General features: G+C 39.6%; 1 protein-coding gene across 1 annotated transcript in view; it reads left to right on the top strand.

Annotated features, from left to right (window-relative positions):
- The window catches only part of Adamts6 (ADAM metallopeptidase with thrombospondin type 1 motif 6), a 241,420-nt gene that overhangs the window by 214,139 nt on the left and 1,392 nt on the right, over positions 1-25,889 (top strand). The window contains exons 21-24 of the mRNA XM_036207143.1: positions 2,180-2,309; positions 9,042-9,246; positions 13,426-13,602; positions 16,329-16,485. Coding sequence (XP_036063036.1) covers positions 2,180-2,309; positions 9,042-9,246; positions 13,426-13,602; positions 16,329-16,485 — 669 coding nt within the window. The remainder of the gene's footprint in view (positions 1-2,179; positions 2,310-9,041; positions 9,247-13,425; positions 13,603-16,328; positions 16,486-25,889) is intronic.

Raw genomic sequence — 25,889 nt, forward strand, 5'->3', positions numbered from 1 at the left:
ATACAGTGTGGACAAACAACATTTGTAGTGCTCTCTGAAAGAAACTGAACTTTTATCTTAACCTGGAGAAACTGACTTAACAGTTTCTGTCACTGGAACTAAGCAACATCAATTCCATTTTGTAGTTTTGATGTTTAGCCTTTTCTGAGAGTCTACTGACAGACTATATTAATGGCCAGCATTTTTGTTTCAAGAGTAGTCACATTTGATGCCTTTTAAAAATACACGCTAAACCTAAAAAAGCAACCCCTTGCTCTTGATATGAATGAACATTTCCTTCAGAGTGGACAAGTTGCTCGTCTGAGCCACTGTTGGTAGGCGAGCTCTGTGACTAACAGCAGAGATGTTTGACTAGGTGACCACATGGACATAGTTATCTGCCCACTGGGATGACACAATGAGGAGGTAATGTGATGAATGTCATGGAACATCTGTGGACGGATAACAGCTATGCTTCTTATGAATCATTCTTCCCTCAAAAATCTCGATTTCAATAGTTAAAAAATTCCACTGCTGTCATTTGCTATTCTAGGGACTGGGAGGGATGAATGCAATATACTCTAAGACATTTTGCCAGTAAGTTGTTTGGGTATAGTTCAGACCCCTCAAAACATGTTACTGAAGGCGATCTTGGGAGTCTTGTCACTGCAAGCAATAAAACAGACCTTCTTCAACAACTCGCCATTGAGATGGAGGCTAGAGAGCTTAGTCTCCTGAGGAGATCAGTCGACTTAATAGTGTCTCCTGTCAATTCTTAAATCCAAAGGATTTAGTTGAATGTGACCATAGCAGGACAGCTGAGACATGCTCATCCAGACCTAAGCAGCCTTGGGAGAAGCATTTTGTGTCTAGTTCTTCAGGGGAAAGTTTCTTTCATCAAATGATCCTGTTTCATAAGGACTCACACATTTGTGAACAAACCCCCTTTTTAAAAAATTATATTACAACTTAAAAATAACCAAAAGAAAGGAAGAGGGGGAAGGAGGGAGGCAGGCAGGGAGGAGGGGGTGGAGGGGGCAGTCGGCCAGGTCGGCAGGCAGGCAAGCAGCCCAGAAGAACTCTGTAGAATTAGCTGGAGTGCAAATCTGTGGTTACCTGCATGCTGTCAGTGCTGCGTTTACAACCCTGAGTTATTCAGCTTATGTGTTCATAGGGGCAAGATGGGTAATTTCAGGGAACAGCTTGACTCGTGTTTTTATGCCCATTTCCAAGAGTAAAATGTTGTTGACAGTGTCTTTTGTATGATCTGAAACACTTGTTTCTCTTTGATATCTTGAAATATCTGTCTTTTGATTACTGATACAAAGCAAAAATGAGTATATATAAAAATCCCACCACGAATGTTTATAAATAAAAGTCTGTGTGTGTGTGTGTGTGTGTGTGTGTGTGTGTGTGATCGCATTTTGTGAAATATGAGCAAGTTGTGGTAGTTATGTCTGCCAATAAATCATAGCATATAATTAATAATTTTGTAAATTGTAAAATGAGAATGTTTTTAGTTGTGCTAACAAGTCACATGGACTAATTTTTAAGAGCAAGATAAGTATTTTTTAAGTTATATTAGAATGAGCTATGTATGTATCTTTTGACAGTGATATAATCAACAGGTATTCAACTCTGTTAAAATAAACAGACCAGTTTCTTGTAGTCCAAAAGTGGTCTATGATATATGAAATCAAAATTGATGAGCTTTTAGAGAGATGCACTCATAAATTGAAGAAAATAAGTGAAATGTGTGGGTGTGATGTATTCCAAATGGAAAATGACCTTGTTTCCTCTTGTCCTACAAAATATCAGAAAGTAAGTTAGTCCCTGTCATTTTGTTTTAAATAAATATGCATCTATTGTCTTCTATTGAAATGTATATTAATACATTTTATCTCATGGCGTTTCGGAAAATTCAAGGATTTTCTAAGGAAAGCATGAAGATGAACATAAAAATGGAAATACTGATTACAGTTTCAAAACATCTGTGATTCTAAATATGAGAAGAATAATTTTGCTTAGAATTTGACTGTAATGACCGGTCCTTCTCTTCTTTTGGAGAAGTAGACAGGGTCTTGGAACAGATAGGACAGCAGGATGCAGTAAGAGTAACTCCCAGAGGAAAGCAATACATGCCTCACCTTTTGGAAGGGAAACTACCCTCCAGTTAATGATGCCCTTCCTTTTCTTAAAGGTGCCCAAAGACAAGAAGTGGTCTGTAAAAGACTGGATGACAACTCCATCGTCCAGAACAATTTCTGTGACCCTGACAGTAAGCCACCTGAAAATCAAAGAGCCTGCAACACTGAGCCCTGCCCACCTGAGTAAGTATGACAAAAAGTGAGAATTCATTTCTTTGACCGCAAGCAAACACTATGCATTCATATTTGCAAACATACCCCCTAGCTTTCTGTAAAATTGTGTGGTAGTTCCTGCCAAGTGAGGTGTGCAAAGCAACAAGAGTGATTAGACCTTCTTTAGAGAAGACAGCTTACTTTCTTCTTCTACTTTCCTGCTAATTAGCTTTATAAGCTAATCTCAAATTAAGTCTTAAAAACTGTGCAAAGCAAAGCGATGGTCAAAATCCATGATCTAGGTTTTGTCCCAATAGATTTACCATATTTTGTGTAATTGTGAATTCTGCTCATCAAGTTAATTCCCTGACGTTCAAGACTTTAAATATCATACTTGGCATCTTGTTGATCACTTAAGGCCTGGATGGTACTGGTCACACCTGTTCTATGTTGACTTGTGGCTTCTTTATTGGTTCAAGCATACTTTCTTAAACACCCAACGCCTTAAAGATTTCAAGCCATTCATCATCCCATCCATGACAGAGGTTTACCACCTTCCTATTATTTTTAATACAGTTCCTCATGTTGTGGTGACTTCCAACCATAAGACTGTTTTTGTTGCTACTCCATAACTGTAATTTTGCTACTGTTATAAATTGTAATGTAAATATGTGATATGCAGGATATGTGATACATGACTCCAAAAGGGGTCATGACCCACAGTTTGAGAATCATTGGTCTATACATTGTGGAGTTGAATATATCATTAAAGGCTTTTTAAATTTAAATTTTGTTTTGTTTTGATTTTGAGATAGGCTTTCTTTGTGTAACAGCTCTGGCTGTCCTGGAACTCATTCTGTAGACCAGGGCTGGGGTTAAATTTAGGTGTACTCCACTACCACCTGGCTTTTTTTTAATGGTTAATATTAATTGTCATATTAATACATCTAATTAAATTTAATTTCCTAATTCCTTTCCTTTTGTAATTCTGAAATGAAGTTCCTTATTTCAGATTGGAGGTGGGAGGTGGAATTCAATAGAAAAACATAAAGAGATAAAATTAGGAAAGTCTAGTCTATTTTTCTTTCTTGAAAAATTTAAAGGTACATATTTTTATATATTTACTAGTCAATTTTTCCTGGCATCTTTTAAGTTTCTTCTTTAATGTTTTGAATTCAGACAATGAAAGAGAAATGTTAAATGGTTAGAATGTGTATATACAATTCCTAGTAGCTATTTGTATTCTAGGGATGAACATCATAGACTGCTATGACACAACAGGACCCGATGTGAGTGTGAGCATGAGAGAGAAGGAACAGGCTCTCTGTCTGCCCATTGGTGTGGTAGGCAGATAAAGCAAAGAAAGTGAGTCTGTTAGTACCGCTGCTAGTATTTTAAGATATGCCATATCTAGGTTCATCTATGTGTATATGCACATGTATGTATAATGAAATAGTATAGTCAGTCCTCAGTATATTTTGAACATTATCTTTACAGCATTTAGTAGTAATGTCACTGTTTATTTCAATTGAATTCTACTGTTGCTCAGTCCTTGCCCTGTTTAAGCTCTTGCTCTCCTGTGATACCAAAGCACTAACCATTTTTGTCACTAACACATTGTTGTCTGTGATTATACCCTGTGCAGTATTAGGAAGAACACAATTTCTAGTCAAGTCAGAGAGCGTTTAGTATTTGTGACACATTGCCAAACTGTTCCCCAGAAAGATTTTAAGGATATACACTCCTACTAACTAACTAACTAACTAACTAACTAACTAACTAACTAACTAACTATATGAAAGTCATTTCACTGAACTGAATACTGAACATTTTGTTTTATTTTATTTTATTTTATTGAGGCAGGTTCTCACTATATAGCCCTGGAACTTGTTGTATAGACCAGGCTGGCCTCAATTTTATAGATATCAGCCTGCCTCTACCATCAGGGCCACAGTAGTGAACTGAATGGAAATAGATCCATGATGTAGCCTTGTGTGGTTGAAAAAAAAGAAAAACATTAATATGAAAGAATACAGCTGATGGGAAGCTAGTGTCCCTGCATAAGAAAAGGAGGTGGGACTGAACTCAGTGGGAGGCCAAGAGGCCAGTCCTCATAGTTCTGTGTTTTAATAGCAATACTGTTTCTACATATGACCTATGTGTAGAATCCTTAATGTAAATATCATTCCTTTATAATACCATAGCTTTTAAGTTTATAGAAACAAAACAAAACAAAAAACACTATACATTGTAGTAATACTGAGACTAGAATTTAAAAAAATAATCAATAAATGTGCACAGCACTGTAGTTTGGCTTCTTAAAGACTATCTGAGCAAATAGATATAAAAATAACTATCATATAAAAGTGTTGTAAGAGAATTATGAACACACATATAAAAGGAAGCCAGAGCGGGAAGAAATTACTTGTTTGTTTGTTCTAGGGACTAAACCCAGGGCCTTGCATATACCAGGCAGGAGTCCTTCACTGACTTATATTTCTAGCCGGTTTTATTTGTTTGTTTGTTTGTTTGTTTTTGCACTTTTTTAAAAATGGAATCTTATTAAGTCGCCCGAGCTAGGCGTGGACTTATTCTGTAGTGCCAGCAAGCCTCCTGCTTCGGTTTCCCAAGTAGCTGAGATGACAGCACTATGCCACCAGGCTCACTTAAGGCATTTATTTTTATTCAGGGACTAGGTTTTATTTAATAGGATCTTTTATGGTTTAATGTTCAACAATTATTTTGAGTCATTGAACCTCACTCATGGACAACTATAATTTGTTATTTTAAGTTTAGAAAAAGATTCATGAGCATTCTCTGTAAAACTACAAAATTTGAGACTAGGAAGAATCATAGAATAATCTCAGCCAACTCTCATCATTTCACAGACGAAGGATTTTAATCTCTGGTGATGTTTTTCCCATTATACCAGACATCACTAGCATTCTAAGTTACAAACCAAATGTCTAGTGGCACTTTATGTGTCTGACTTTGTTTGCTTCATCAAAGCATTCCCAGTTGTCACAATTTAAAAGATGCTTATTATATTAATGTTTAAGAACTGAGGAAGTTCTTTGCCTATAGAATGTTTATGGCATACGGTTCTCTCCAATCTAAGTTCCACATTCCAATTAGTTGAACTGTTTTTAAACCTAAGGAAGCTGTGGCATTTTCTAAGTAAATAATAGGTTATATAATTGCCTCTAGTTGATTAAAGATGATACTGCCAAATTCTGAAGACTTTTTCTTAATTTTGTGATGTGTTTATAGGGGAAAGTGTTGATTAGACGACTCTGGAATAGAGGCTGGAAAATCCGTTGTCTCTTCCCTCCCACAAATGCTGGGTATTGAACCCACAGTTCAAGACTGCATTTTCCTTTGAACATAACTATTTACTAACAGCTTGTTTTCTTTGCTCCACCATTTTCCTTTAAATAATTATGAAAAATCCGTTTTTATGATGAGCTCTTCAAAAATGTTCTGGTTTTTATCAAGTTTGGATCAACATTTTATGTAGTTCCTCTATTTTTCCCTCCTCTGTGTATTATTTTCTTACTAATAATCAGATAGTAGAATGAGATCAGATTATACGAGGTACAGCAAGCCACTCTGTTTTCAGATGGCCAAGCATTACTCCTGCTGTGGCATATGCCTTCAATCTCAGAGCTTTGGGAGGCTGCAACAGAATTGCTGGGGATATGAGGCCCCTAGGGTTCATAGTGAGTCCAAACCAATCTGGGCTACAGAGTGAGACCCTGTCTGACAAAAATAAATGGACAAAAAGAAAAAAAAAAGCAAACAACCCTCCCCATATGAATAGCACTAATTTTAGCCTTAACAGATGGTAGACATGTTGATGACTAGATATTGAGAAGAAGCCAGGCGTGGTAGCACACAATTTAATCCCAGCACTCAAAGAGGCAGAGTCAGGTGGGTCTCAGTAGGTTCAAAGCCAGCCTAGTCTATAGAGTGAGAGTCTGTCTCAATGCAAACCATAACTAGATATTGAGAAAGAACCAGGTCATAAAGCTCCAACAGTTGATATTCCCAGAAATGACATTTCTTGGAAATCTCTCATTATAGAATCTAAAGGTGAGAAAAGAGGAAACAAAGAGAAAGGCACCAAGGTGTCAGCCATGTAGAGAAGGAAGCGGCAAATCTAAACTAGACAGAGGACAGGGAGACTGAGATGGATGCAGGCGAACGGTTGAAAATTTACTGCAATAATCAGACCATGAATCAGCTTTCATAGAGACACAGGAAGGGATAATAGGATGTACAATACAACTGAAACCAGAACTGAATTTGAAGCCTGAGATTACAGTCAGGAAGGAAATTGGCAGGGTGCTTAGTCAATAATTTCCTTCCATGTATTCCAAGTTGATGAGTAGAGTGATAAGTTCAGATACGATTCTGAGGAAATACTATTGACAATAAAAGAAGAGACAAAGAATAATAAAAATAAGTAAATATTAGAACTACAGTGCTGCCCTGGCCCTGTGCTTTGAAGAATAGCAGTGTCTCCTGAATCACGCTGCCTGTGAGCACCTGTGTTTAATTTGAAGGTCTCCGTCCCTCTTACATTATGAGACCTAATGAGATCATGGCTGGAAGTGGTATGACTGAGCTTTGTGTGGCTGAGTTAAACACATTTCTGTTTTATCCCCTAATCTTGGTGATGAAATCACTGTTGCAAATTGAATCAGAGTTTCACTATGGCTGCCATGCAAGTGATTATTCTCAGTACACATTTTCCTCCTTACCAAATAAGGTACTAACAACTCAGGATCATGTTCATTTATGGGAAACAAAAGAATAGGGAAAACATTTCAAATCTTCTTTGGAAAATGACTTAACAGAAAAAATGGTATTATTGAAGTTTTTAATTCAACATTAAATTATAATTTTAAAAATGGATTTCAGGACAAAAGTTTTATTGAGTTATGAAATATTTTTAAGTTTGAAAACTGATTATGATATTTATCAACCTCATTTTCTCTATAAATAGTGATAAAACAAATAATCTTGAGCAAAAGCCATTTTGACTTGGTGGGCTAGAAGCCGTTTTAAATTAGAATGCTGGTACTCCCATAACCCTAAGACATTGCCTTACATATACAAAACCTGCACAGTGGACTTTGATCAGGGAAGTGGCGAGAAATTGGTTCTTGAGCTTTTCACATTCCTCTCTGTGGTTTGTTTCAAACCCAAGAACATAAGTATGACAGCTGCATGGTTTATAATCATAGATCGAAGAAAATATCCTGTGATATATATTCTGCTTTCGACAATGTTATCAGTGAGATTCAGTGGAAATGACAATTGATGGGGAATCCAGTCTCCATTCCATTGTTACCCTTTTCATGACTTTGGAGAACTATTTCCTAACATGGGATCTTTATTATTATTATATTATTTCTGCTGCAAAATAAAGCAAAATACCTGAACATGGTAGGCATTCAGCAAATGCTTATTAGAAATCCAATGATATGTTGGTCAAGATTCGGTGGCAAATGATTAAAACTTCAACTTGGCTGACTTCAGTCCGTGAGCTTTATGTAACGAAGCTCAGGAGAGTGTGAGCATAGACTGACTAGAATCATGGACTGAGGCATCAACAGGACCTCCTGGATACTCCATTTAAGGGTAACATGGCCACAAGCAGCTCTAGACAGGTGTCCTCATGCACCCTTTGACAGGAAGGGAAAGGATCCCTTTTGCTTCAGCTGAGATATGAAAATTCTAAAGTAGACTCCTACTGACCTGAACTGGCTCATGCTTCCCAGTGGACCTATGAATGACTTACAGGAGAGTGATGGTACAGAAGAAATACCAGAAACACCTTCTTGAACTTAAGCACACATGGGAGTTCATTGATGGCTTTAAGGAACAGCAGTGGAGGAAGTGCAGATCAGGCTTAAGGCATTTGAGTTCCTTCCTAGACGAGCTGTGGAGAAACAGGAAGCTTAGTGTTTTCATAGGACTGGCTTAGGGCTTCACCTTAGCAGAAGAATATTGTCTTCCTGGTCTTTCTCTTTCCCTCTAAGGACTGAGCAGTCCTACTATGTTCATGAGAGTTTATTTCTAAATTGGAAAACAAGTCTCCACCTCCTTTGGAGCTTAGCACCTGATCCTCACTTGGGGGAGAAGGGGTTACAATATCATTATAATAAAAGTCCTTCCTGCTGCATGCTGGTTACATTCCAGCCTGCACTCAGGGGTGGCTCTAAAGTACATATGGTTCCACAGACCCTACCTTAGTGTGTGGTCTTTGTTCACATTCAGAATGTCAAACTAGTAGCTGGAAATTGGCCTTGGTGAAGTATTTACACTTTACCAAAAGAATAGGGCAAATGGCACAAATCATAACTCTGCCCTTCCCATGGATAACCAGGTGTTAAACATTCACCAGCAGGTTCTAGAACTTTTAAATACATTATTTAATCCTCATGGAAATCTTATGAGATAATTTTTCTCTTCAGAAATTAATGTTAAAAGACAGAGAGAAAGCAAAAAGTTTGAAAACACATCATGTGTTGCTCATTTGAACATAGTTTCTGCTTGCTTCAAAGCCCATACATTGCACTTTGGATGGTAACTGAGTGTCAGCAAACAGTGATTTGCTTAATGGCTCTTGCATTAACATTGTCCTATCAACTACCTGTGAGTAGCTAGCTTTTCTAGAGAAAGCATGGAGTCCACTCAGCTAGAAGCCTCAGTGCAATGAAGCCACTGTTTTCTGTATTCTGCATCTTGCTTCAGATGGTTCATTGGAGACTGGTTGGAGTGCAGCAAGACTTGCGATGGTGGGATGCGCACGAGGGCTGTGCTCTGCATCAGGAGGATCGGACCATCTGAGGAGGAGACACTTGACTACAGTGATTGTTTAACACACCGGCCTGTGGAGAAAGAGTCCTGCAACAACCAGTCATGCCCACCTCAGTGGGTAGCTTTGGACTGGTCTGAAGTAAGGCAATCTGGGGCTGCATGTTTTGAGATGTCTTAGTTATCTATACCAAAACATTTCATATCTAAGCACACTTAAGCATGGGGATTAGACTTAACACTTCAGAACTACCTAAGAGTGAATTTGACCATGTTGTATTTTATTATTACTTGTCTAGAGATAAAAGACTTTGGGAGCAAAACAAAACAAAACAAAACAACCTTATTAATTTAATTAAGAAATTCTTGCAAAGTGAATTTGAAATAGTGTTATGGTGGGTACCCTGAGGGGCTGTGCTTACTGGTACTCCACAAGCTCAGCATCAGTGATGTGTACTTAGAAACTGAAGGTCAAGGGAGGGGGGTCAAGAACTTTTCTTACCCTGAAACACAATGGCGACCAAGAGATGCCTTTTCTAGTGTTTCATTGTGAAGGCCCAGATTTTTTTTAATATTTAATTTTTCTAAGTAATATAATAGCTTACTACATAATTTTAGGTATGAGTTTTTTACAAATCAGTTGTGACTTAATCTAGCTATACTTTTTGCCTTTTCTTTACATTTATTTGAGTCTGGCAGGAATGTCGGTTCTCCCAAGTTGCTTGGCTACATTACAGTCTCTGTAATCACCTTCTGCCCACCTTACTTGGACTCCCAGTTTCTGTCAAGCATATAGACATTGATATGATATAGTCTGTGACTGTAGAAAGGAAAACAGACCTCTTTTCCCCACAGGGAGTTCATGAGTGTCTAAACTCAGCTGGACATTAAATGTGTTGATAACAATAGCCATTCTGTATGGCTGTGAGTATCCATGCCCAGGATCCTTAGAGAAATGCATAGATGTTGACCAATAATGCTGACAAATCTGATATTGTAAAAATCAGAAAGGAAGACCATGTATTTGGCCTCAGACACTGTGTAGTTTGTCTGTGATGGCCAGTTCTAGTTGGCTTCAGATCTTCAAGAGGGCCTAGTCTTCTTTGCCACCATTAGGAAATGATCTCTCTCTTTGCTGAGTTTGTGGCATTTTTGTAAGGCTTTCCTCACTCACTCATGGCCCTGTTTTCCTAAGAGGAACCTGAATAGGATCAGAAGCCTTTTTAGTTTGTTGGAATTGAGTATTGAAGGACAGGGGAATTTGAAGAGACGAGGGAAACTGCTTTAAAAAAATCTGAACAGAAACACACAATACTGTAATGCGCATGCCAGTGATTCCTGCAATTAGAGGCAGGAGGATTGCTGTGAATTGGAAGCCAGCCTGAGCAACATACTAAGTTCCAGATCAGCCTGGATTACAGAGTGAATTCCTTCCTCAAGTAAGAAAGAAAGGCAAAAGAGAGAAAAGAACAAAGGTTATAGCAAATCATCGTTAAAAAGCACACAAGAAGAAACTTTTGCCAACAGGTAAAGTAGGTTCATTTCACATCAACATCGTCCTTTTGCTTTCAGATGAAATAACCAAAGACAATCACCTTAAAGAAGAAAACCTTTAAATGATGTCTGAAATGAAGCCTATCAGTAAACTAGACAGTGTCCTCTGCATTTAATTGCAGACTGATTATACGTAGACTTCTTTGGAATTGTGAATCTATCCAGCTGATCTTTGAAGTGATATTCTCAGACAGCTTTAAGAAGCCCGGAGGCACCCCTGGGGCTGCCTACTATGCTCAGGACATGCATGCTCAGGACACATTAGTCATATTTCTGATATCTTGTTTACAATAACTGAATCAAAAGTGTAGGGGAAAGAAGTACTGGGAAGTGGGGTGCATGTGTTGGGACTGGCGCTTTAGAGAAAGCATTAGTAGATGCTGTTATTTCTCCCCAGATGGCCTAGGAAACTATCAGGGGCAGATCATAATTTAGGAAGTGCGGACATTGCTGTCTAACTGAACACTGTCTTTATTGCCACTATGTTTTGGTCAAGAGGGAGGAAATGGCTGTTGTCTGCCATTCTGGGTTTTTTTTTTAGCGAAGGTAGACTTTGCTTTCCTTCCTTACCAAGAAGTCTACCTTTCCCCTAAATGCATTAATGGAAGGAAGGATAAATAGCCCCAAAAAGCCAGTGTGTGAGTGGCTGAAGAGTAAAGCATAACCCTGGCCTCAGAGGAAGAGAACTCCCATGTGCGAGAAGGTAGCTCTGGAGAAGAGCAGGCAACATTCGATCTCTTTTTAAGCCAACCTTTCCAAAAATGTATCCTGTTTTCTTTTGACACACCCATGAAAACTCCCCTGCTCTTTCTGCTCCCTCCTCTGATTCCATGATCAGAGGGATTGCTGGGCAGTTACACTCTGAATGACCCTGTTCTAAGTGGTATCCCCCTGCTTTTAGTATTTTCTGAGAAGTGATTTTTTTTATTTAATTTTATTATCATGCCTAAGTAATACGATACTTAAAGACCAGAGTTGACAGTCAGGCTATAAACATGGAGTATTTGTGGCTAGCTCTGTAGGGCTGAGACCCAGTGCAGTCATTGAGTAAGAATGTGTGAACACTTCTCAGCTTTTGACTAAGATCAAATGGAATAAGAATGCACAGAAATGTAGAGTAGTTCCCTCTGTCCTCAGAGACCCTCATGAGATGCCTTTCCTCTGAAGTTCATAAAATGTGTTGTTGGGAGGTAAAGGCAGGAAGCAGAAGTATTAGGAAGCAGTAATAAAATTTCATGTGGGAAATAATATTTGCATGAAATGTGATTCGTGGTGGTAGAAACAGAGACAAATCACAAACATAAAAAGACCTGGATTAGTGAGATCTGGTGGGGAGACTGGGGCAGTAGCAAGGATACAAGGGTGCTGATTGGACTATGAAAATGAGTAAGAGGTCAAGATTTTGTCTCTTGTTTTTAACTCCTAACCCTTGCCTCCTCTAAAGGGATCTTAGAAGAACTGCATGTTGTCCTCCAAAACACATCTTGATGAGTCTTTTCTAAATTGGAGGGAATGTATTCATTCTACTACTTGATTCATTGTGATAACGAGACTACATAGACTCCTTGATTTTTTTTCATCTAAAAAAAACTTCAATATTGTTCTCCTTCTCTATGCCAATATACCAGGCTCAAAGACTACACCTAGTAAAACCAGTCAAAAGTCAATGATGATAAAGCACACAGGAATTTATTTTCTATGTCCACTCTCATAATAGGTGGCATTAGCCTTGTGCTCACATGCCTGTCTCCTAAATAAGAATACAGGCCTTTTGAACATGGTTACTCTATTTTCTTTCATGTCCCACCCTTCAGTTCCATGCTATAGAGCAGTGGTTCTCAATCTTCCTTAATGCTGCAACCCTTTAACACAGTCCCTAATGTTGTGGTGACCCCCAACCATAAAATTATTTTGTTGCTACTTCATAACTGTAATTTTGCTACTATTGTGGTTTGGAGCGTAAATATTTTTGGAGAGAGAGGTTTTTCAAAGGGATTGCGATCCACAGGTTGAGAACCACTGCTACAGACGACCAGGAAATATGTTTAGATGAAAGATACAAATAACAGCTCACACTTGTTTGTAAGTCCTCAATTGACTGAGGGGAAGAAGAGGATTTGGGGAAGGGTCCAGAAAACTGTAGAACTTCAGTCAGCCACTGCAGTGAGAAAGTGACTTAAGAAGCATCTAGAGACAGGGGGAGGAAAGGATTTGTGACATAGGAAGAAGCGTCATTTTCTCAGTAGGAAGAGCAGACACCCAGTTCTTAGTGTTGTGACATAATGGATAGGAGACACCAGAGGTGTTTGTGCACTAGCCCTTTGCTGTGGCTGTATGTTCTTGACACTGTGGGAATAGTTGATCTACTCCACTACCAGCTTTCTCCACAAAGACACGTTCTTGTGCTCTACTAATAACATCAAAGTTCCCTTTCAAGACTACACCCAGCTAGTAGGCTTCCACATTCCAAAACTCAGCAGACTCTTATCACAGCTGAAGGAGGCCAAGGCTGGGGAAGAGTGGAAGAATAAGCCTATCCCTAGTAAAATAAGAGAATGTTAGCCAAGAAAAGCAAACATTGAATTTAGCTCTTAAAGACCTTCGGGAAAAGATTAAAGAACTTCCCCTTACACTGGTGAAGGAGCTTCCTAGCTGAGAGCTTTTTCTTATAGTGTGTATTGTATACATATGCACAGTTACTTCAATCGTCTCTTCACATTTTCCTGTATTTAAACTGTTGTTATTCAGTATTTGTTTTTATTTCCAGTGTACTCCAAAATGTGGTCCAGGATTCAAGCATCGCATTGTTCTGTGCAAGAGCAGTGACCTTTCTAAAGCATTCCCAGCTGCACAGTGTCCAGAGGAGAGCAAGCCTCCTGCTCGTACCCGCTGCAGTCTGGGCCGCTGCCCTCCCCCCCGCTGGGTGACAGGGGACTGGGGCCAGGTATGGCAGCCAGACTGTGGGTCCTTGGAGGTAGAAACCTGAGCTCTCGGGTTGGACCACTGTGAGGGCTCCAGACAGGAGGAAGGAAGTTCATGGAAATCCTAAGTATGAGGTTTACCTGGGAAACTATGCAAGCAAGCATGGAGACCAGCTGTGGACACATACCCTCTTATCCCCATTTCTCTACACCTGGAAACAGTCCACTCTATTGCTATCATGATTATTGCTATTGTTATCATTTTGAGACAGGGCCAAAATTCTGTGTAGGCCATATTGGTTTCAAACTCACAATTCTCATGCCTCAACCCATTAACAGGGATAATAGGCGTGCACTTCCATCCAAGCCCCAAATATTCCAAATTCACTAGTTCTTTGAATCCTACCATTTCAAGTTCAAAGTCAAAGTGACTCAATAAACAGAAGTGTAAACAAGCCACAGCATTCCAATCCTAATTCTCAACTAATTCAATAATAAATCAGTTAATACCAATGTCTCAACTTTTCCATTCATAAAGTAGGTAGTTCCTTCTAACCTCACAGAGAAGTTTGGGGTCTTAATTAAAAGAGTGATGTGATTGGTAAGATATAAAAATTATGCTTACACTTCAAATTACTTTTCTCTAATGGATACTGTGGATTAGGAAACAGTATTCAGGACTTTTGGCATGTGTCTTATATATTTTATATCAAACTCATTTTAATTTTATTTTCAATTTCTACTTTTCTTTTCTTAATAATAAAAAATTTAACATTTATTTGTTGTATGTGACAGAGACACTGAGGTTCAAACTCAGGTCATCAGACTTGGCAACTACCCTCTTTACCCACTGAGCCTTTTGCTGGCCTGGCTCCTATTTTCTTCCTTCATTCCATACACATACATACACACACACACACATATAGTTAATTTGTGTTATCTTGCTATTGGCCATACAGTATATATAATGTATTTTTTAAAATGTTAGACCATGATAAATGAATATAATTCTAGCAAGTAAAAAATAATTTAAAAGAAAACCAAATTGGTATATTTATGTAAGAGGGAAATTAAATACTGTTCTTCTAAATGTCAAAGAAGAAATCTATTAAGCCATGTTAAGAAAATAATACTCAGCTATGAGTGGTCACTCGTATCTATAATCCCAACATTAAGGCAGGAGGTTGTTGAGGTCAAGGCCAGCATGTACTACATACTGTGTCTCTTTAATAATAATGCCACAGGAAGGAAATTGCTAGGGCCTGGGACAGTGGCTCTGGATGTAAAGTGTGCATGAGAACCTGAGTTCTGACCCCCAGCACCATGTAAAAAAAGCCAGGGGTGGTGGTATGTGTCTGTAACCTCAGCACTAGAAGAGGAGGGAGAAGGGCCCTTGTTACTTGCTGTCCAGCCAGTCCAGCTGATTCAGTGAGCTCCAGGCTCGATGAGAGACTGTCTCAGAAAACATGGTAGAGAGCTACTGAGGAAGAGTCCCAACTTCCACCTCTAGTGTTCACGTGCACATGGACACACACATACATATGGCACATGCACACACACACACACACAACTCACAGCACATATATACCACACGCACATAAGAAAGAAATGGATTTCTAGGTAGCCAATTCTCTTGGAGCACAGCAGTACCTATGTTCCTTTTGTGTTTTGCCTGGAAGATGTTCCGTTTCCATACAGCCTATGGGAACACTTTGCTCTGTGCCCAGGCCTATGGGAAGAAGTAAGCTCATAAACTAACCAAAGCTTTGCATCTCTTCAGAAGCACTTAATTTAACTTACAAATTCTCAAATGAAATATGCCTGATAAGATTAAGCGCTCTATTGCTAACATTATTGCATTATTAACAAAATGCTTCACTGAAAGTTCAATGGTACGTAATTGATAGTATACTCTTGAAGGTTCTATACAGACATGGTATCATGAGTTGTATTTTAAACCAGGTAGTTACTACCTTCATGTAGTTGAAAAGAGAGGGAAGAATGCTAACTAGCCAACATAGACTATTTAAGGTGTATGTGGCTGATAATTCCTTAGGAAATTCAAGGTACTTATACAAGCTTGTTTTAAAATTGATATTTATATTATTGTATGATGTGTGTGTGTGTGTGTGTGTGTGTGTGTGTGTGTGTGCACATGCCTGTGACACAGTGTGCAGAGGCCACAGGACAACTTTCCACCTTTATGTGGGTTCCAGGAATATAACTTGGGTCATCAGGCTTGTGAGCTAAGAGCTTTTGCTCACTGAGCCACCCTGTGCAGCCCTTGAGTTCTTACTGACTGGCCCAGTCACCACTGCTGTACTGAACTAGCATTGATCAGATCCTGAGTGCTCTGCCGGCCCATCAAGCTGTATCTGAACACCTATCTATAATAAACAACAGTCCAAAGGCAGCTCTGGCCTGAGAATCACTGAGAATTTCACTCCTCCATAGGATTTTCTCTGTACTCCCTTGTTAATTCTGCCAACCTTGTTTGGAATAGTTATGATAGCACAAGAAATGACCACCCATTGTCTTCTGAGTACTATACCACTTCAGTTTTCTAGGGCAACAATGCAATCCTTGAGTTTTGAAACCAATTCCACAGTAAAACAAAAGAGTCATACACTTCTCAATAACAATTATGTGTGGACTTTAAAAGTTAATATGTACAATAATTAAAATAATATCTTTATCTGATAAACAGTGTGAAAATCAATACTTTGTTTTTCTCTGTCTTTGGATTTAGTGCTCTGCTCAGTGTGGCCTTGGACAGCAAATGCGAACAGTCCAGTGTCTCTCCTATACTGGACAGGCATCTGTTGACTGTCCAGAAACTGTGCGGCCTCCGTCCATGCAGCAGTGTGAGAGCAAATGTGATAGTACCCCTATCTCCAGTACTGAAGGTGAGTATCCCTTGGGAAGGGCTCGAGTCTCTGTGCCTCACCTCTACTGTCCCACCATTTGAAGGGTCTCACAAGGCACAGTTAGGGTACAGTTTGCTCCAAGCCTTTATGTTATGTGTGCCTTCCTATCATCAGGAAACATGTTCTATTATGACTCTCACTATATGTTTAACACTAAGCCACTCAACATCTGGAGTGAAATTTTCTTGTCTGTAAAATGAGATGTCAGAGTGGATATCTCTACAGCCATCTCTAACTTAGTGTTCTGGTCGACCTTCTGGCAGGCAGATACACATGGCTTGCCACACTGGCCAAGTTCAAGGCCAATGTGGGTTACATAGTGAGTTCAGGCCAATTTAGGCTACAAAGTGAGACTCTGTCTTCAAAAAGCCAACAAACAAACAAAACAAAACAAACAAACAAACAAAACAAAAAATAAACAAACAAGTAAAAGTGGGAAACTTTTGTTTCTTTTTGGAAAGGACAAGGAAAGCTACTATCAAGAGTCAATGTAAGCTAGACATGGCGGCGCCCGCCTTTAATCCTAGCTCTCGGGGCAGAGGCAGGCGGTCTCTGTGAGTTCTAGGACATCCAGGGCTCTGCAGAGGGTCCCTGTGTTGAAAAAACCAAAAACCAAAACAAACAAAAAAAAGTGTTAGTTTTTATGATACATATAATGAAAGCATATATTTGAAACTATGTATTTTAAATGCCAGTTTCTCATTGTAGGGAAGTGAAGAAATAACTATATGAATGTTGATAAAGGAGGACAAGGGTCTTTATACCTTGAAATGTATTTATCTATTTGTTTGTTTGTTTGTTTTCCAAGACAGACTTTCTCTGTTTTTAGTCCAAGCTGTCCTGGAACTCACTCTGTAGACCAGGCTAGCCTCGAACTCACGAAGATTCATCTGCCTCTGCTTCCTGAGTGCTGAGATTAAGGGTGTGCACTACTATCTCCCCACTCTCTTTCTTTTTCTTATACACTGAGAAATCCCTTTATTAAAGCAGATGCTAGCAAAAATCCTGAATTTTATTTTTCATTTAAGGAAAAGTACTTTATCCATGCAGGCATCATTCAGAATGTACTGTGTAGAGAGGAGTTTATTAAGTTCTAAGGAAGGCTCAATGAAGATCAATGACTTTAACCTTTTGGTCAAGGCAGACTGCATAGACTAAGTTGTCTGTGAGCCAGCTGTAATGTATCATTGGCGAAGTCCAAGGTGTACTCAGAAAATGAAGACAGTATTTGACCCAAATCATAAGTTGTCACTGTCTTAGTTCTAGTTTCTATTACTGTAAAGAGATACCATGACCATGGCAACTCTTAGAAAGGAAAACATTTAATTGGGGTGGTTTACAGTTTCAGAGGTTTAGTCCATCATCACGGCAGGATGTGGTAGCATGCAAGCAGTCATAGTGCTAGAGAAGGAGCTGAGAGTTCATCTTAATGTAAAGGCAACAGGAAGTGAACTGTGACAATGGGTGTAACTTGAGCATAGGAGACCACAAAGCCCACCCCCATGATGACACACTTCCTCCAACAAAGCCACACCTCCTAGTAGTGCCATACCTTGTGGGGACCATTTTCTTTCCAACCATCATACTCAACCCCAGGGAAGGGATGGGCAGATGCCATGGATGTCAAGAGAGGGTTTTTACATAAACATAATGACTTGGTTTGGGGGTTAGATCAGAGGGATAAGATGTGCACCTTAGGGAAATCAGTTTCTAATCAATAATGGAGAGTAGAAAGGACTGTGCTTATCAGGAGAGTCAGGCTCCATTAACTCCCAATGAGAAGCTACTGGGAGGCAGTTTAGCTCTGCCACTCCAGAGTAGTTTGAGGCGATCTCTTGGGATCTAAAACATACCCCTTACTTTGGGTTGCCATGGATAAAATGGTCTGTAGTTAAAACCTTGAGAATTGTTTTAACTACCAACGTTTATGGTAGTTAAAACATGTAATGTTTAAAACATGTAATGGCCACTCACCTACTCAATATTTTATTATGAAAATAATGAAATTTCAAATACACAATGAAGTTGAAAGAATTCAGTGAACACCTACCATCTAGAGTAAACTATTATATTAGCATTCTAATAAACTTGCTTTATTTCAGATATAATCCATTCTTCAAGGTGATAAGGGGTTTTTTGTTGTTGTTTTTACAGTTTTACATATATACACCTGCATGCATACTGATTACTCTCATTCCCACCTCCCTACCAACCCTGCTTACTCTCCTCCCAACAAATCTCTCTCACATTCATGTCTATTTGTTTTGCTTCATGGCCCAGAGATTAATCAGGGCCATATGTGGGACCATGGGTTTGGAACTGTCCATTGGAGCCTGGTCAGCTCAGCAGATGGTACATAACTACAGACAGTGCTTTTTTTTAAAGAACACACTCTATCCATCCTGCCATTAATCCATTTACTTGCCAAACTCTGAGACTTATGGGAGGGGTACAAGTTCTGTCCACAAAGGGAGCATAACGTAGTAAGGATGGTGTGACCTGAAGACTAACATGGTGAGCAGCATTTTAGCAGAAATATAAAGATGCTTCTCAAGTACACAGGGAATATAATGAAGTGCCACCGGCATAGTGAGCTGGAGCTGGGCAGTGGGGGCTCTAACAGTTAACCAAGGAGATGCTGGGATGTGAGGTGTCCCTGGCTGAAGCAAGTATGTGCAGTCACAACAGATTTGAGTAAGATAAAAATTATAAACATACAGAGATGAGAAAATGGAGGGAAGTCTAAGCCAGTCAAAGACAACAAGAGGAAGAATTAGAAGGAGGGCATCAAGAAGTTAAAATAGAGAAAGGAAATAGGAGAAGGAAAGGGGCAGGGCAGGTTACTATGTCTAACATCTGCTTCTGTTCTTTTCTTCCTGAAAGCCTCCAGTGAAAGGTTAAAACTTCATAGGCAGGATCCTGACAGGCTTGACAGGCTGCCACTGTGAGGGTAACACCACATTGCTGCCAAGAGTGAGTTATAGACAGACTGGGTACCACTGCATTTAAACTACTAAGTTTTTCAAGTGCATATGGCAGCTGGGTCTAGCTCATTCACACTCAACTGAAATTCGATCTCCAAATGCCATTTTATTCATTGTTCATGCAGTTTCAAGTTTCCTCGTGGGTTATATGGGGAATCTTTTCAGCTTCTCAGTAGCACAAGGCACTCTGTCATCTAGTATTTGTTGTTGACAGATCATGATTCATGGTGTGCCATGGGCTAGTAATCAACCTAGGAAAGCTGTGGGTAGTAAACATTGGTCTATCGGCTTGAGATGTCATATGGTGGCTTTACTGGGTCTCTGTTTCCCTCAGACACACTTCTCTGAGACAATCTGGCCAGCTCCATAAATCTCATAGCAAAAATCAATGAAAAAATAGTAGAATTTAGTCCTTGATAAGGAATTTGATGTCTGAAAATCATTGAGAAGAGCAAGAAAGGTCATTTGAAGACTTCAATTTAAAGGAGATGGGGAAGGCCAGGATTCTTTTTTTCCTTTCATCACCTAAGGAGCTCCTAATCCATTTAGCATTCAATTCATATTCCTGCCTGTTGACTTTAGAGGGAACCTAGATTGAGGTTTGGATTACACCATCTTGAGGTTGAATGTGGATGGCATCCAGAGATAAGACTGAGGAGGAGGGGAAGATGGAGCACAAGAAAGCAATAGTTCCTATTAATGTGAAATCAGAGTGACCTGCGATGGTTGATGTCACTTTGCTTTGGGAGCTTGTTCGTTCATCCCTTGCTGCCTAAATGTACCAAATGCCACAGGCTTTAGTATAGTTTTATCTGGAAGGTGCTCTAGCACCAGCCCCTGTGCCACATGTCCATGCACCCCTTTGTGCTCTTATTTCTTTCTGGGCTCTCCATTTCCATGGAAAAGTTGTCAGAAGCTGAGCATAGTGTCCAGTGCAAAAGATAAACTTTAGATGTCTAACATCCAGTTCCATTTACTGTGCTCTTCTGAATCTCCCAAAGAGCTTACAGGCATGGAGAGTATGTAGTCTAATTATATTCATTTTGCCTGTACTGTATGCATGCTGATTGCTTCAACTTGTTCATGGAACTTTCATTGGGTATTCTGATTCATTCCCATGATACAAGTAGGCAAGGTCTGCAATGTTTGATGCACTTAGTGCAGTAGCATTATCATTTGAGGAGTTGGTCTTGTATTACTTGAATCAAATCAAGCTTTATAGTCATAATGAATCTGAACCCAAGTGGATCCTAAATCCAAAGTCTCTGTTTAATTTTGAAAATATATCTTCTAGGTCAGTGTTTTGAAAAATACCTGGGAGAAACTCATTGGCACACCAATGACAAATACATTCATATATTTTCTTTGAAGTCGGTTATCTAATTTTGTTATTCAAATCTACCAAAATCTATATTTCCAGAATGTGTGGCAGGTTACTTACAATTCTGATAGTGGATCTAGTTTATATAAAGAGAGTTTGGGAGCACTGAATAAGTTATTCTCACTGTAAATACTTCATGACAGTATTTCTTTAGGGCTGGGATAAGGTGTAAAAAGAAGAGAAACAAAATATTTCCTCATATTCACACAGCAAGGACCTCACACTCTTCTAGTATCCCAAGCAGAAAAATAATAGAAAGAAGACTTTCCTCCCAAGAGCACACTTGGCTGATATATGATGATATAGGAAACAGAAGCAGACTCCCTCATCTTAAACTCTGATCTTCTGCCTCAGGTTCTGCTGTTTCAAGGCAATGGAAGAGTAGCCCCATGCTAACGCATCTGCCTGTAGTGGAGAGATATGAGAGTCAAGACCAAATCTTTAAACAGACCAAATCCAAGAAACATTATGGCCTCCCCTAAACATGAAGAATCCATTTTAATACTTTCCCTAGAACATTTATTTGCACGATACAGAGAAACGTTTTAAGTGCTAACTGAAGATCATTCAGAAATTAGAACACATTTTTGTTGTGATTTTTTTTTTTTACTTCAGTGGGAAAATGGTTTTGTTTGTTTGTTTTCCATAAAAGTCTTTCTTACTGAGGTATATATAGATATATAGTCAGGCCATATGATAGAACTTTTTTTTTTTTTTCAGAGGAACCGCCAAACTCACTTCCATAGTAGCTGGATTAGTTTACATTCCCATCTGTGCTGTTCCTCTCCTGAGTGTTTAACCAAAGGACTCCGAGTCAACAGCACAGCAAGACAAGTACATACATGTTATTGCAACAAATCACAATAGCTAAGTGATGGAACCAACCTAGGTATCCACCTGCAAAGGAGTGAAGAAAAAAGAGATTTTTTTTAAAATCTATAACAAAAACAAATTTATGTTGTGTGGAAGAAAATGGATGTAACTGGAAATAATCACATTAAGTGAATTAAGCCAGTCTAAGACAAATATGTTTTTTCTCACTTGTGGTTTGCAAATTCCAAATAGATACATAAAATCATTTATATTCTGTGACATTAGAACAGAAGCAAAACTTTCCAGGAAACCATAGGAACTAAGAGAGGGTAGTAAAATGGAGGGAGATAGAGAGGATATGTATTTAATGTGTGGGATATACTTGTATGACAATGTTCTCGCGTAGCTCAATACCTGATACAGTGAATACATGATGGAAATTGTTTTAGATATAATAAGTTAGCTGTATGATATATTAGCTCAAGATTGATGACAAGAAACTGTTTCATAATTTAGCACACTTTGAGAATGAGGCAGACTAGGAAAGGGGTAAGTTTTATAATTAAGATATCTCAAATGTATCAGCAGTGTGTTTTGACAAGACCACCTCTTCTTGCTAAATGAGATCGGCAGTGCCAAGGTGGGAATCACCAGCACCTTTAGTCCTGGTCTAGATAGTGTTGAGAGCTTATTCAGCTTTCTCTTACAATGGGACTTCAAAACTTTTTATATCAATCATCAATTGTTTACTCATGTAAGTAGGATGAGAAAAAGTTAAGAAGGATAATTCAGTCTACTTTGAGTGCCTGTGACCTAGAAATGGCCTCCTTTTCTCCTAAACATTTCTCCCCTTCTCTAAGAAATGAGGTCAAACTCTCAAAGGTTGGAGGCCCTGACTATGATACCCTATAGGCTGGTCTACCACTATCCACTAGAATACTGACCTACATAGGCAGACACATTTTCATTTAAATTTCACAATGCTGCCAAAACAAGAGTGGTTTTGCAGTCAGACAAACCTGAGGTTTGACCTCAGTCTTTGTAGCAACTAGCTCTATAACCCAGCATGGGTTCCAAAACCTTTTTGAGCATAAGCTTAGCTGTCTATGTAAAGCTGACATTTCACATACTTAAAAGGATTAAATATGAAGGTATAAAACTGCCTAAGGTTATGCCTGACATAAAGGAAGTGATTGATAAATTACACTTTTTAATGCTGTTACTAAATTAAGCTTTTGTGGAGTTAAAAGACTGAGCAAAAACAAAGCCTAGTTGTGACTGAGCTTTGGTGAATATACTTTCATCAATCCAAATGTGTAATGAACTGGTATTTCTAGTCATGACCGTTCCTAGAAGGCAAAACCAAAGAGTAGGAACTGGATCTTCCACCTGACCCTGCTTAGGAGCTCTCCATGAGGATGATGTCCTGAGTAGCCTAGGTGTCTCATCATGGTCTGCATTATGAGTCTTGGCCATCCTCATCACTTGCCCAGGTTTTTCCTAGCTCTTGGCTGCTGGCCCCATCGTGGTCTGCCTGCTCTGTTTAATATTCTCTGTTAATTTGCTTTCTGCATAAATGTGTAGCTCATTCTGGCAGCCAGTACTCATCTGACGGATCTCTGAGAAATGATGTATGATGGCTGCTGTCAAAGGCTGATGAGAGGGAGCAAATTGTGTGCTTGCTGAGCTGGATGCCTTGGCCAGTGTTTTCCACCGTATGCATTACCTTACACATACCTTGCCAATTGAACAGGGCTTGTCATGCATTTCATTTCTGAGCTAAAGTGCTGAGGTTGTTTAACAAAGGCCACATGAGTGTTAGAAGCGGCAGAGCCAGAGTTCACACACACACACACACACACACACACACACACACACACACACACGACTCACTGTGTGCTCAGTCATAATCAGCTCCTGCATTGCTAAGCTTGATCCTGCTCCTAGGGACCGATAAGTTTCTGCTCCTAAGCAAGTTAGTCAAGAACTAACTTAGCAAGGGTATTAAGAAGCTCAAAGGGACACCCTGGACTAGTACCCACCCACCCTTTCACTCCCTGCTGACGGGGTACAATGCAGGGCCTCAGCTTTCAGAAGAAGGTCCAGAGTCCACCTATGGAAAAATCCTCCATTGTTTATATTTGGGTGGGTAAAGAGAGAAGAATTTACAAATATCCCATTTTATTCATTATGCATTTTTAAATTGGTTCATAAAGTCTAAATCTAAGGGTAAAGTGTCTGTGAATTTACTCACAGATTGCCCAATCCAGCGAGTCTTCCAAAAATGGAGTAGTGATTCTTCCAATAAAGTTGTGACCCAGTGACTATTATTCTCTGTTAGGTCTCCAAACTGATTTGTGTCTTTGGGGCAATATTTTCTTAGCAGTAATTGAAATACTGTGTCTTCGTTGAGTTTAGCATGTAACCTCTTGCTTCCTTTCCAAAATCAGGCAAGAAGGACACTGTAAGCGCCTGCTAATGACAGTAGCGGTGACTCCATCTCCTACACTTACTGTCTCTGCTCCACAGAAGCAGATGGACCGAGGCTGTAGGTAGATTTTCCTGCCTGGCCCACAGTCAGGACAAATCTCTCTCACCCGCCAGGCCCACAGTTGCTCAGACCCAACCAAGTAAACACACAGAGACTTATATTATTTATAAACTGTATGGCCGTGGCAGGCTTCTTGTTATCTAGTTCTTCTATCTTAAATTAACCCATTTCTATTAATCTATACTTTGCCACTTGGTTCGTGGCTTACCTGTACCTTACATCTTGTCATGGCGGCGGCTGGCAGTGTCTCCCCATCTCCAGTCTTCCACTTCCCCAATTCTCTTCTCTGTTGTCCTGCCTGTACTTCCTGCCTGACCAATGGCCAATCAGAGTGATATCCACAGCAGGAGGGTTTATCATCTGCTTCCCTTCTTTAGTGTAAAGTTTCAAGACGTTTTAATGCCTCTCCTTACTATGTTTCAACCCTAACTTAAGTTTATTAAGATTCCTAATATAAAATTTTCAATCAAACATCTAAATGGTGTTCTCTTTTGTATTAATTCTTAAGTAGCAGGACAAAACAGTGGCAGCACTTATATTTCTAGAAGATTTGAGGGTTCCTATTTCAAATTTGAAGACTTCCGGAAGAGCCTTTAAAGTGAGAGCCTAAGACTGGACCTCACGCTCTTTTTGGGGGTGGGGTGGGGGGAGCTGAGGATCGAACCCAGGGCCTTGCACTTGCTAAGCAAGCACTCTTCCACTCTACCACTGAGCTAAATCCCCAACTCCTGGACCTCACTCTTTGAGAAGAGCTGGGAATGCGCCCCTCACTTTGTGCTCAGTTTCCCATGTTTATCACATACAGGAGACCTTTGGAGTTTGGGCAAATTTCTGAAGCCAGGACTAAGCAAGCAAACAACAAAAGTGATTGTTCCATTGAACTGTACCCAGGCCTACATGAGTCTGACTTCCCTTAAATGGTTTTCCCGTGTTGCTTTAGTATAATCAGGTGGAGAAACAAGAAAATGTAATTACTATGTTGACAAGTATTTTAAAATCCCCCAATAAAATGACCATAATAAGAGAGAGGAGTCCATTTTTGCCGCGGTGGGTTGGATTGATGGAAGAGGAAGATGTGGCTCCTATTAATCAAAGGGCCCTGTAATCTGTCCTTCAGGGCTACCAGCCCCAGGGGGGATGGGGAAAGACTCGTTCACTCACCCTCTGGCTGCAGGAACTGCACCGAGGAGAAGACTCCCACGGGAGAAAAGAAGGCCATGTCTCACTTCCAAATTAAGAAAAGGCATTCCTCTGTGTTTCCGTAGCTCACAGACTGCTGCTCTTTGGGGCCAGCCCCTCACAGCTCTCCTCCTTGTACAGTGGAGTTGCTCAGTCTAGCCCACTGCTCACAGCCCTCATGCAGAGGTCCTTGTGAGACATGTGGACTGTGGTATCAAACAATGCAACTCATGTTTGATTTTGGATAACCTTACATGTTGAATAAAATAACCCTTGAGAAAGAAGCAATAAAAGCACTGTAAGAAAAATGACTCGTGTTTCTAAGATGTCTAAAGTGATCACTCATCCCAACAAATGGTAATTCTTCCAAGACACTGTGGGCATGTACCACGCTTATAAAAGTCTGGAAGAAAAGCCTTGCATTTTTTAAATTGTGTTAAAGTATATCAAAAGAATGTCTCTGGTAGGCTATTCC

Source organism: Onychomys torridus, chromosome 15 (assembly GCF_903995425.1).
Source record: "Onychomys torridus chromosome 15, mOncTor1.1, whole genome shotgun sequence".
Lineage (NCBI taxonomy): Eukaryota > Metazoa > Chordata > Mammalia > Rodentia > Cricetidae > Onychomys > Onychomys torridus.